Genomic DNA, 13784 nt, shown 5'->3' with positions numbered 1-13784 from the left:
TCCTGAGTGATTTTTTTAAATATATTTTGTTTCTTCGGATTGTCTTGATTTTATGGATTACAAAATTACAAGAGAGAAAACATGGGAAGGGTATAAAAAAAAGAACTATTTTAAGAAAAAAAAATTGTACACCGGATACAACCTATTCCAAGTTTACAAGAGTTCCCTGAGAATGAGGTAAGCTATAGGGTCTCACCAATGCAATTCTCCTATCTTGTAGAGCATATAAATTCCCCCCCATCAGGTATTAATCAGCTTCCGATTAACATAGATTTTGACGTTCTCAGACTCTACAACATACTGCTTTCAATCATGAAAATAAATCCGGCATGGGTCGATAATCAACCAATCAACCAACTGTACTTTGCAGTCCTTGTAAACGGATTGCCGACAAGCTAGGTCCATCTTTTTTCCTTTTTTTAACCCATTATCCGAATCAGCTTGCGTGCATTTTGACTAATCCTTTCATCTTGAAGTTAACGATCACAAACCTCTATGGCCCCATTGCTTGATTTTAAGCCAAAAATTTTAAATAACTTAAAAAAAAATCTACAACTACTATTTCTATTGATAATAGCAAATAGACTTCTTTAAACTCTTATGCTTCAAAGATACTCCCAAATAAATACAATTATATACAGAATCAGATTTTACAACATTGTCTTTTTAGTGCAGATTCACACAAGAGTGTAGATGATAAACAAAAGAATGCAAAAAACCATTTCCTTCCTAATAATTTAAAAAGGATGTAATAATTTGTGAATTAAAGTGTACTGTCAGACATTTTGACTAGGTTAATAGCAAACTTTACTTTTACTGTATATGTTAGTGGGTAAACCGCAGTTCAAGCACAACATGGGGAGATAAATTGAATTTTCCCTTGCATAAAATAACAAACAGTTCCTTGCTATACAATTACATCTTCAGACAACAGTAGCAGCAGCCCAGCTCGCAATGGGTGAACATGCTTCATAACTTAACAAGCCTATGAATACCCAACATACAACCTTGAAGAAGCTGATGGATACAATAAACAATCCAATACCATAAATATAATTCACTCCTTATCTGAGGATTGACATCATTTCGGGAACTGATGGATACTATATGAGCTTGTCAAGAGAGCCGCGTCTGTTCTATGAATTTCAAACCATATCTCCTTGAGGCTCTAAAAAGCAACCCACAAGAAGAGTTTGAAGTTTGCATTTGCATTTTGCGCAGTTGTAAACTTAATTATTGTCTACACGCCGTGCAGACTCTTCAGAACTACAGATCTTCCAGTACTTCCAAGTCAAAGATATTGGTTTTCTTGATCGGCAATCAAAGATATGGCTTAAGGAATTTGAAGGTACGAAGGTTATGAATAAGCACCTGTGACAGATATGTGTGTTAGAAAGAGTTTACTTGACCACAATATGAATAGGAATTGAAAATGGATCCCATATGTAGGCAAACATCGAACGTAAAAGTTCAAGAAAAGATAAGTGCATGCACAGCAAGTTCAAATAGTGTCAATTTCTTATTTCAGAACAGCTGTTCTACTGTCTACGGAAAGGGCCTGTATTGTTCCAAACTCAGAAGCAGCAAGTTTTTTGTGACATCTCCTATTTAGTTTTAAGGGCCGATCTTGCACATCTGATTAGCCATGAAAAGAGGACTGATTTCTGCTGGTTGACAAAAACCACCTGGAATGGCAATTAAAAGTTGAGGACTCCAATGGCAAGCTATTTGGTTATCACAGCTTGGGAAGAAGCTTCAAAAGTTACGCTTCAATGGTTTAGGGCGTACGGTTAAAGTATCGGTCCAACAACGAAACAACATTGCTATAATTCAGCAAATTGACACTATGATTTCTACATTAGAACACTATCTAGACAAACAGCAACTCCACCACTGGAGATGTACTCAGATGTCAAACTGACCTTGTCTCGGCAGCACTAGTTAATAAGTAGCTATTGTGAAACACCTAGTGACTTGAATCTGTTCCAACCTATCATGATTTCAAAGCATATATTTACAACTGTAGGAATAAATTAACAAATCTTCCATGATATTCTAGTCTTCTCCTATTTGTTTCTCTCAAATAAAATTCCAACTTATGAGAGAAAAAGTAATCAAACAAAGCAAAATATACAAACACGGATCTGCGGATATGCAGCTTAGATGATGAAAAACCAGAAAAATAGAACACTTTTACAGAAAGAAGGAGACTATTTAGTAAACGAACCTCTAAGTACATTTCATCAATGCTGAAATGCAACTGTTTTAATCCAGTCAATTTGCTACGCTTCATGGATAAGCCTGACAGAACTGAAACTTTTTGTCCGCTCTCTTTTAATCTTGATAAGGACCCAAAAGAAATGAACTTCAGTAAAATTTTCTCCACGACTAAAATAAACAAATTTCAATGTCAATACCTGAGCCTCCAATTGAGCAATTCTTTGTAAAGATATTTGTTCAATGCAAGCACGGCGTTTGCGCTCTTCTTCAAGCAAACCTGTAAGTTGGTACCGTAACTCTGCCATTTCTTGAGCTAAATCCTCTGCTTCATCCCTTGCCTTTGATTTTTCCTCTTGTACTTCTTCCTAGAACCAGTTTTGTAATTGCACTTAAGAAGTTGCATTGCGAATAAAATTAGCTGATCACTAGATAATAAACTCTCTTCCATAGTTTATATGTCATAGTTCATACCTTAAGCTGCTTCACGAGAAGTTCATACTCATGGATTTGACTGGACATCTTATCCATCTTGCCCCTCAAATCTGCATCTGTTGCTCCTGCAACTGGCAGTCTGGAAAGGAGTGGACCCAGAATGTTGCCACAAGTGCTTCAAAAGCAAACAAGGATGTGAACATGGAATCGCTAACACCAGATCATGGATGTGGAGAGTACTTGGTACTAGAAGGTGATATAGTACCACATGGTGATGCTATTTGTTTCTTTGGGGAGAGAAACTACCAAAACAAAATACAACACAAAACAAAAGTAGTGGACAAAACACAACCACATCGAGAACTCACCAGCCGGATGAGTTTGATGTCCCTCTGTGTGAGATTGTCAGGGAGATGTTACACAAGATAAAACATTCCAAGGCATTTTGAGGTGATGCAAAAAAGCTGAACCCAAATTGCTTGTAGAATAATTATTCAGCAGACTTTTGGTAAGTATTGACTGGTGTATTTCAACACTGAAAATCGCTGACTCCAAACTAATTATCAAAGGAGCTTATGGCCAATCCAAAAAAAAAAAAAAGGAGCTTATGACTTGTTGACACATGAACTACGATGAATCCACATAAGCATATAAAACTCATTATGCTTCAATAAAAAGGACTACCCGAATTGATGGATCCAATCAGAGTATCACTTCTAAGGATGAAAGACATCTCTCATATTCCCATGTGCTAATTTAGAAGTCCATTACCTTGGGTGGCACCAGACCACAATCGTACGACTCCACCCCAATCTAAACTAAAAATGATATCTGATACAGGAGGTGCTCTGCTATATAATTTTAAGAATGTCTGCCAAATCCGACAACAATGGGTTGGTGAGAACATATTGAATGGCTAGCTCAAGCAAAGTGCAGGTGTGCCATAAATAAGATGCAGACCAAAATTAACTATCATTCCCTATTTTATTCTCTATTATGCAATACTGAGTACACAAAACTTCCAGAAAGAAGGGGAGGGGAAGGGGGGCACGGGAAATAGAGGTTACGACATACCTAATATTTTCTTCAAGGTCACGTGATAATGACTGATTACTTAATGGAGGTCCATCATTTCTTTCTAGCCATTCTTTAAATTCTTCTTCCATCTTCCGACAAAAGACTTCAGCATTCCTTTGGGACGTTTCAAACTTAAACCTGAGTTCTTTATTTTCCTTCTCCAAACTTCCAATAATTTCTTGGTCATTTTGAATCTGAATTTCTAAATCTTGAATCAACTCATTCATCCTCACTTTTTCTCTTGCATCCTCTTCCTGCAACTTCTTCACTTCGAAAAACCTCCGCTCCAAGGTCGTCATATCAAGCTTCATGCTCTCTATTTCACATTGGTACTCCAATGCAACAGAAGAAACTGACTCTTCTAGTTTCTCTATGCATGAAGCTGAATTTTGTAGTTCCACTTCTTTGCTCTCTAATTCCTGCATAAAAAACAAGCGCTCTGAATTGGACCAGTTCAGTTCTTCACTTAAACTGCCAACCGTCTCCTCTAAACTTCCCGTTTCTGCGATTTTTAGCTCAAGGCTATGTACATGCTCTCCCAGACAATAGTTCTCTTCGTTCCTTGCATTCAGTTGATCCTGTAAGTAATCTGTAAGCAATATCATAATCAGGTTCTGGTAAATAAAAAATCTGTTACATGATAAAAGACCACAAAGCAACATTGAATAACAGTGAACAAATGCCACAACATTTTAGTGCGTAAGAGTGAACTATATAATTATTGTGACCCATGTATAATTGCAGTGTGTGCGGCATGCCAGTTGACCTTAAGTAACTCGATAGACAATGTCTTGCCAGCTGCCAATGATATTTTCTCATGTTTTAGCATACTGGTAGCCAACATATTAACAATTGACTCCTCAAGTCCTCATATTTAAAATAGAAACAGACTCATTCAACACACATAAACATACTTCTAATCATCTACCAATTTCTTACAAATAGCACAAGCAACATGATGTACTCTACGGAAGAGGAGCCAGAAAGAAAAGAAAAAACTCCCCCTACACAGTCATTCTAAGGTTGTAGTCCTCAAGAATATCAGCTTATTTAGTTGAAGACTTTAGCAAGCCAAAAATTAGGGAGGCTGAGATTTTCCAAATTCAAAAGTAACGATGCCGACAACATTCAGTCTATGTGAAAAAGTCTCCTGAGGCCAGTTTGAGGTGGTTGCTCGGAATTTTCTTTTTCCTACTACATCCTTGTGAAATCAACAAATAACTGCAATCAACATCCATTACATATAGGGGCAAAAGGGCATACCAGGAAATAGCAAAAATATTGAACAGGAAAGAGAGAAGCGAATAAAATTGAGTGACTATAGGTTGTTTGCTGCTTCTATGAGTATGAGCAGTGAGTATGCTGGTAATACAATTGGAATACTAATTATACCTATTTCTTGAGAGCAGTTGTTCAACTCTCTTTCCAGCTCCTGGATGCGTTTCTCGTCTTCTGCACGGGCTTCTGATAATGTCTTCACATGTAGTTCTAATCTCTGCATCAAAACAATTCCAGATTTAGCCCATTTGAGAAAGCGCAATTTTCGGTTTGATAGTCAATAAATTGTATAGAAAACGTATCAAGGGTATGCCACCCATTTACAAAAGGTCAAGGACAAAAAGGCCCTATTTATCAACAAGCCTTAAAAACCAATCTAAGGAAAACCCTATACTCCACTATAAACTCCCAAAATATCTATCATATCAAGAAGGGTAGAGTTGCCTAAATATAGGCCTCTCCACCCCACGGTATCTAATATAATGCTCTCGGCTCTCGCCAAATAAGCCACATCAAGCAAAGACAGATTGAAATCTAGAGCTTTCCTCTTTATCTATCCACTCAAGCCCCGAACCACACTTGAATCAGCTTTACCACCGAACAAGGGAAAATCCACGACATGTCCCACTATAAAAGAACCATATCCCAAAGCTCCTTCCCAAGCGGATAGTGAATAAACAAGCGCGCTACAGATTCTTCAAAACTAGAGCATATGCAACACCGATTAAGAAGAGCATTCCTACATTAAATAAGTTTATCTCCCGTAAGAATCTTGTCCATAAGGATAAGGCTATGCTTCCATCTTATTTTCTTGATTGACAATCACACCCCGTTGGACATCTTCATGCCATAATTTCCTTAAGTTCATTATATACAAGCTGTTAAGAGCTTAAACTATGATGACTAAAAGAAAATGGCACTAAGAGGAAATTTTTTATACCAGCATCTACAGAGAGGAAACCACAGGAAATTATGGCATGAAGATGAATACATAGCTCGATGGATATAACTCTTACCAGGTTGGTCCGTGTTTTTATAGGCAAACAACTAGCAGCAAGAAAGGGACATAAAATTGCATTCGATCCCTTTATTAAGTTGGGAAGATATGTCTCTTTGATTTATCCACCCACATCAAAGTGGTTTGTCTCTAAGCATTTAGCGTCCCATTGCATCCACCGTAATCCAACTCTACTAGCCTACGATAGGGAAACAGAGAGAAGAAATTTCTATCCCACTAAAGTAGCATGAAATTTGAATGACTCTTGTGTGTAGCAGTTGACAATAAATCTCACCTAGTGTGAAAGACTAAAAGTACAAAGTGTTAGAACCCTGAATTGGAATTTCTTCACACTATCACCACCCTTTCTCAGTTGGGTTGCACTTTCTGTATTTATAACCCAAGAGGCTAAGTCTACTACTCTACCTCTACCATTGAGCAATTAACATGCGCAAGAGGTCCGAAAACCCTCTCAGATGTAAAATTGATTAAACAAACCAGCAACAGTGCATCACATTCAGCATACAACAAGTTACTAACAATAAGGATAATAGCAACAACAAGAAATTACCCTGATCAGTTCAAAGCTTTGAGGTTGTGAGTCCCTCAGCATGTCCTTCTCTTTTCTTAGCTACAGTCAACAAACAACAGATGAGTTGATCAACAGTTCAATAAAACCAAAAACTACGATGAGAAAAAAATGCAAATAACCTGACATATTGAACCGAACTTCAAGATGACAACAAAATGGAGGAGTGGGAAGTGATTTTTTCAATAACATCGAGGAAAGATGCGCATGTTACAACAAATTGAAAATGTTACCGATGAAATTTGTTTATATTTCCTTTACATCAATGAAATCATTGCATACTCTACATAATACATCCAGGGAAGGGAAATTTGCCAGAAGCTTTATAAAGTGAAGGGATAATCAAATCTGGAAAACAACTTGTATAAGCTAGTGTATGCAATGCTCCAATTGAGAAGAACACAACCTTGGAAGGGGAATGCTACATGGATCATACCTCTCGACATCTTGTCTCAATCTGCAATAGTTCCTCTACGTCAAAAGAGTTGTCAGTACTGCTGGAGCGACTAGACATCTACATACACATGTATATGGTACAAAACCATGAAAGGTAAGCAAGTCCCTTAGTGCATGACATTCCATAGCAACCAATCACAAATGTTTAGTTAAAAACAATGAACCCCAACATAAGAAGATTATGTTAGAAGTTAAAAGAATTGATCATGGGAGACGCATGGTGATCTAAAGGAAGGCTTCCAACAATACATAAATTGCTCCCCTAATGCTACTCAAGTAGATATAGATTCTTGCATTTAATGGTTAAACTAGCACTTCAAATAAACTTTCATTGACTCAAAAGTTGAAGATCCAAAGGCACCCCCAAGGGCCCCAACCATCCCAACAGTTAGCACGTGGCAAACTAAAAGATGACAATGGACCTGTGGTGCACCCTAATCCCCCCATAGTCAGAACATTGCGCACCTTTGTTCCAAAATGGTGAATTTAGCCACCCAAAGTGATCCCACAATATTCCAAAACATAGAAAAGTAAACAATTAAAAGTCTAGAGACAATAATTTGGCAAGAGAAATGACAATTATGCTACTCAAGATGTGTTTTCATTGAACATGTCTAACGTAGATCACGGTTATTAAGAGGAGTGATATGCTTTAGATAGATGGTAGCACTAAGGGGATGAGTGGATCGAAATTGATTTTAGGGGTAGTAGTTTGAACATATCTAGGACTTTAAATATGAAGAAACAAAATGTGCATGACAGAGCTCAACGAAGAAAAGGCCAGGTTTGGTTTGGTTCCAAAATTTGTTTGCATGAGCAATTTGCAAAACAACGACAACGACAACCCCAACCCTCCGCTCATTAGAAATAAAAAATGCTTACAATGAAATCGTAATTTCAGGAAACATTACACAATTTTTTTTCCGAATTCAAATTCCGTTGCAGGAAATATCCATGCATCACCCATCGCCCCTTTGTATGGGCCTATCCAAACTTGTGATAGGAATTTCATTTCATTTTTCTTTTCTCACCATTTCTCGCCATACAAAGGAGCTGTCAAGCAAATTACGATGCTGAGCAAACAAATTACTAAAAGTTTTATCCAGCAGCTGCGGATTACCCCCCGTCCAAAAAAGGGCACTATCAAAACGAATTAGCAAATCGGAACACCTCCGATCACACCGTAATCCACAGTACTGAAAATCCATAAACATCCATTGTCCAACTTAGCGATAAACCCGAGAAAATATTCTTGGAAATAACGGTACAATTTTGAAAACGAGGATGAAAAGGCAACGGAGAGACAGAGGGAGGGAGAGAGAGTACCTGAATTTGTAGGGTTTCTTCAGAATCAGGATGGGAGAATTTTGGCGTTGAGTTTTGATGAATGGTTGTTTCGATTACAGAAAGAGGATGTGGATTTGGGGAGTACTTCTATTATCCTAATTTTGGGTTTTAAGAGCCCAAAGTTTCGATTTGAATGGTTACTTTTCCTCTTTTTTTTTTTTACCAGTGTCCGAGCCGAGTGACATCCACCTTCACTAATCTCATTTTCCGTTTAGGTGTGCCAGTTTGTAAGCGGTCTCGCTATTGTCAGCCCACTGGGTTGACGATAAGCATACTAAAAGACAAGGAAAACACGTAATTTTGTGTACTTTTTATACCTTTAATACACATTCACACACTCACTATTATCAGTCCATTGGGCTGATTTTAGAATTTTCCATTTGTTAAAGTTCTTTTTTGAAAAAGAAAGTTTTTCAAACACAAAAATTATGTGTTTATATAAATAATTTTTCAACCAATATAGATTTTATTTGATAGATCTCATCGAGATCTTTAAATGGTGTAACAAAAATTTAAAAAGTATTTTTCATTTTCATTATATTTGAGCTTGAAAAACTTTCTTTTTCTAAAAGTTCTTTTTACTGCGCATCTGGAACACCCCTTAGTCAAAGGAGATCGTCCATACCGGGACAAGAGATTCTTTTTTCTTTTTTTGGAAAGGTGGGACAAGAGTTTCACAAAACTTTTTCACGAGTTATTTTCATTTTTTAATTTTGTATCAATTTTTTGTAAATTATTAGTTCGTCTTTTTGACTTTTGGGATTTTATCTTATATATTTTTAAAAATATTTGTGTAAAATTATTTCTTCTTTTTTATTCATATATGAACCTATAATTCACAAAAAATTGAAAAAAAACTAATAAAAACAATTTTTTTTAAATAAGGGTAAAATGCCCAAAAAACTAAGAGAAACATTTTTTGCCTGCCTCAAAAATTAAATTTTGAATAATTATGTGAAAAGCAAACTCATCAACCAACCGGAATATCGCTTAGGGCTTAAATGGTTGCTATTTGAGGGGTTTATTCACACACACACACATATATATATACACACACACAGTCCGTTTCTCCTGCGGACCTCCGCATTTTAGCTTAAAATGCGGACCACCGTTCTGACCATTGGATTGAGTTTTGAATGGTCAGGATTCGTGGACAATCTGTTCGCGTGAACAGATATCTGTTCGCGCAAACGGATTGTCCGTAAATCCTGCGCAATCAGATTATCTGTGAATCCTGACTAACGACAGCTGAGTGGTCCGTATTTTAGCTTAAAATATAGACGTCCGTTGGAGAAACGCTCATGTATATAATATATAGGAGTATATCTCAATGGGCTGGTCAACAGCAATTTGAAAAGGGTGTGTCGGGTTGAGCTGGCAAATGGGGCCGTGTCGGGTCACGTAACCTGATCCGAAGATTCCAAAAGGAGGAAGGGATCAAATATGGAGCGAATTCCGCAGGATTTGAATTCAGATTGGAACAAGGGCCCAAATAAGCCCGACTTTTTCGCGAGTCTTTTTTTGTTTTATATCTTTTTAAATAAAAACATTTTTAACTTTGAGCTCAAAATCTGTGTTCACTCTGCTTGCAGTTATCTTCTAGAGCCTGCTAGTTATACTATTCTCATGCAAAACCTTATCTTGATCAGAAACCGTGGGGTTTCCCCTTGGTTCCACCCGAGGCGGAAAGAATTTCAACTCTTTGTTCGGCTGTGTTCTCATGGATTTAACTTAAACTTCATTTAAATCTGAAAATTGTTCTTATTTAAATTTTTTTCGTATTTGTTGGTTTTACGTCAAACTTTTGTGGGTTAATGATTCATCTCGACGAGAAGAATCGAAAAAATAATTTTTTTTTTTACTTTTACCCAATTATTTTGAGAAATAACCACTCTTAGCCCAAAAGTCACACATTTTTTTGGGCTAAAAGTGGTTATTTCTTAAAATACTTGGGTAAAAGTAAAAAAAAATTACTTTTTTGATTGCTCTCGTCGAGACAAATCAATAACCTACAAAAGTTTGGTGTAAAACCAACAAATGCGAAAAAAATTCAAATAAAGACAAAATTCCAAATTTAAGTTAAGTTTTAATATTTAAGTTCATAAGAACAGGCTTCGTCGGATATTTCACTTTGCAATTCATAGAGTATACTTAAAGGAGGCAAGGAGAGGGGAAGTAAATATGAGACTGGATTTTACAAAAACAAATAAAGACAGAAAATTTGTCCAAGGTTTCTTTGTAGCGGACTTTCTTCAAATTCGGTCCAAATTTCCTTTAAGCAAAAGTTTGAAATTTTTTTTTTTGAATTTTCATTCATTCTGACAATACCTTAACAATAAAGGAGATGAAAATGACTTGAATGCCCTTGGTTGAAATTAAGGGATTGCGGACTCGAAAATATTAGTTGGGGGCTTGGAAAACATATTCATTGCAATGCTGCAAAATCTTCCCATTAGGAACACATTAAGCTCCGTTCAGTTGTCAGGAATATTGTACAGGAAAGTTATTCTCAAAAAAAGTGAAGTAAAATAGAGTAAAGGAAAAAGAAATTTATTTTCCTGTGAGTATTCAACTGTTCATTTGATAAAAATTTTTTTGCAAGAAAACTAAAGTTTATTGGTTCATTTGCCAAGAAAAGACACTTATGAGAAATTTCTTTATTTTTAGTCCCATGGCTAATTTTAAATAAAAGTAACTTTAAGAGCTAAATAATGGGCTACCATATTTCAAAAATTAACACATAGGGAAAATGTATTTTATCTAATGCAAAGCCTTAACATGAAATGGAAAAATCGATTTGCAATTTCCTATTCAATTTGCTATATCCTCTGAATGGTCACACAAATCGCCCATTTAAATTGACATCCTCTGATAATCAGCCGTACAAATGAAGCTTAAAAAATAAGTAGATGATAACTAAATAAACAAATGTTAACAACCGTGCTTGATTAGCAAAACTCAAGACTAATGACAAGATAAATAAATACTTCAAAAAAGAATAAATTACCAATCTTTTCCGCAACAATTATCTCAGAAAGCATCATAGTACTTGAAATTATTGTTGCTCACGTAAATCTCAAAGTACCTTTCAAAGAACCTAATTCGCATTTTTTTTGGTATTAGTGTCATTCATTTTTTTTTCTTACCCACCAATTATTTTGGCTCTACAATGGAGAAAACTTTTTCCGTGACATAAAATCATGTGCTTTTGGCTGGATTACTTTTGCAAGAAAGTAAATCTTGTAAGAAAACTTAAAGACATGGGTCTCACTACTTTTCTGGCAACTGGATACTACAAAAGTTATAGGAAAGTTGATTTCTCCATACACGAAAGTGGCAACTGTACAGAGCCGAGAATTTCTTTTTTATTGTTGGAATTGATAGTTTTTCCGTCCTTTTAAGATAAAAAAACTCACGAAGAAACCCTTAAGTTTTCAATTCATTACAACAATATTTACATGTAATTTTACTTTATGAGATAAACAGGGAAGAGTGTGTCCGGACAAAAGGAGAGTATGATTATCACTTTAAAAAATACTCCTACTACAAATACCAGAATACAAGGGGATATAGTGTAATTTATGAGGTCACTAGTTATGATAATATGGAGTCTTATACATTACGTAAGAATATTGAGGTGTTGTTTTTCTTAGCTTTTTTGAAAGTTTTTTGCTTTCGAGTTTTGCCTTTATTTAATTTTTTTTTTCTCGTTTGTTGGGTTTTATCAAATTTTTGCGAATTATTGGTTCGTCTTATCGAGACAAATAAAAAAAGTAAACAATTATGATTTTTACTCAAATATTCTTAAAAATATTCAAGACAAAAGCTCTGAAAGCCCCAAAAGCTGGGCTTTATTTTGAATATTTTCAAAAATATTTGGGTAAAAGTGAAAAATATTTATTTGGCACAAAACTAATAAAAACCATTTTTTTAATAAAGACAAAAAACTCAAAAAGCTAAGAGAAGGGAAACAACACCTGAAATGATCTCACAAGTGTGATGACCATTTTGAGCAATTACGAAGGGAGATATATTCACCCTCCCTATGGGGAAAAATCAATCCATGGTCTTGGGGGGCTACTGCTCGGTGACCCAACACCCTTCTCTATCACACATTTTTGTGGGGTCCATACACTTAGTATTGGGCCCACATGAATGTGTGGTGGATAAGGTGTTAGGGCACACATGGCGGTGCATCAAAACCAGCGAATAATTTTCTTTTTAAAACCTTTTTACTTGGTACTTAAGCCTATTGGTAAGCAAGAGGTAACAGGCTATACCATGTTGTGTTAGTTTGAAGCCTTGTGCACCAATTCTTGAACTAATCCAACCCTTAAACTCCAAGGTATCCTCTTTGCTTTTGAATGGAATCATTCTTCAATCCAAGTTAACGCCTGTAGTTGAGGATTTTTATATATCCATGGCTTAATCGGGGTGAAGCTTCCGATACCCTCTTTCAAGAAAAGAATTAATGGACAAAACTATTGAGGTAGTATAAGATTTTTGGAACCAAAGAAATCATATACTAGGGGAGACCTTGGGGATCTGGTAATATAGAATACTAGAAATATATGTTCCCCCAAGAATATTCAGCTTGCACTGATGACACCTTGTAGACAACCACAAATCAACTAATACCAAAGTGGTCCAATCTCCCTCCCTGTCACTCCCTATCAAACCACCCCGAGTTAAGATTTTTTCATGCGACGATCCCTCATGTGATCCTTCATGTAACTCAAAATGGGGCCCGTGGTGATTTTGTTCGATGACCTGAGCCATTCATTCTGTAGTTGTAGATCCGTTAATACCTCATGCCAAAAATCAGGTCGATCATACATTGAAAAAGACTTAGTCAAAACCATATTTTTCTGAAGAGAAATGAATGGCCGAAGCCTGACCATTCGTTTCTCTTTTGACAAATATGGTTCCTTCATATGACTATCGATCCCCGATCTACCTAGCTTTTTACGTGGAGCAAAAAATATGTCGAGAGCTATAAATTGAATGACTCGGATCGTCATATGAGAGTATCTTGATTCCCCCTGAGTATATAGTTTACACCAAGAAATGGTGTTTATATTAAGCATATATAGTTTTGGGAATAAGTATATATTAGCAAGGCTAGTACAAAAAGTTTAAGAGGAAAGTGAAGTGAGATGGGTTGTCATGTTCCACGGTGGGTGACTAAACAACCCACCATGAGCTCACATGCTATCTTTGTGTACATTATAAAAAAAAAAAAAGCCCTAAATATCCTCATGACTTCACCACCCCAGTCCAGTTTTCAACACCTCACTCAATTTCTCTTTACTTCCAAGAACAAAAAAAGTAATGGACCCAAAGTAACTTCACTTCTTCATAGAGTATCTGGCTACATTGAAAAAATAG

The 13784-nt window shown here is 36.1% G+C and overlaps 1 protein-coding gene across 5 annotated transcripts; it reads right to left on the bottom strand.

The window, feature by feature from the left end:
- Positions 1–864: 864 nt before the first annotated feature.
- On the bottom strand, positions 865–8558 carry LOC131299204 (uncharacterized). Of its 5 annotated transcripts, none has more exons than XR_009190656.1 (9): positions 8376–8558; positions 7030–7107; positions 6576–6635; positions 5122–5224; positions 3727–4318; positions 2692–2827; positions 2418–2585; positions 2228–2339; positions 865–1371 (listed from the first exon to the last, which is right to left on the bottom strand). XR_009190656.1 is itself a non-coding variant. In XM_058324820.1 (8 exons), exons 2-8 carry the CDS (start codon positions 7105–7107, stop codon positions 1321–1323), a joined length of 1188 nt encoding a protein of 395 aa, XP_058180803.1. In that variant the 5' UTR covers positions 8376–8558; the 3' UTR covers positions 865–1320. The 5 variants fall into 5 exon arrangements, 1 of the variants encoding a protein (XP_058180803.1); XR_009190657.1 differs by having other exon boundaries at positions 7030–7064; positions 8376–8490; XR_009190659.1 differs by lacking the exon at positions 7030–7107 and having other exon boundaries at positions 8376–8472.
- Between the last annotated feature and the right edge of the window lie 5226 nt (positions 8559–13784).

The sequence above is a fragment of the Rhododendron vialii genome, chromosome 8a, assembly GCF_030253575.1.
Source record: "Rhododendron vialii isolate Sample 1 chromosome 8a, ASM3025357v1".
NCBI classification, from domain to species: domain Eukaryota; kingdom Viridiplantae; phylum Streptophyta; class Magnoliopsida; order Ericales; family Ericaceae; genus Rhododendron; species Rhododendron vialii.
Note: the sequence above shows the minus strand (reverse complement) of the source record. Positions and strands in the feature narration are given on the sequence as shown.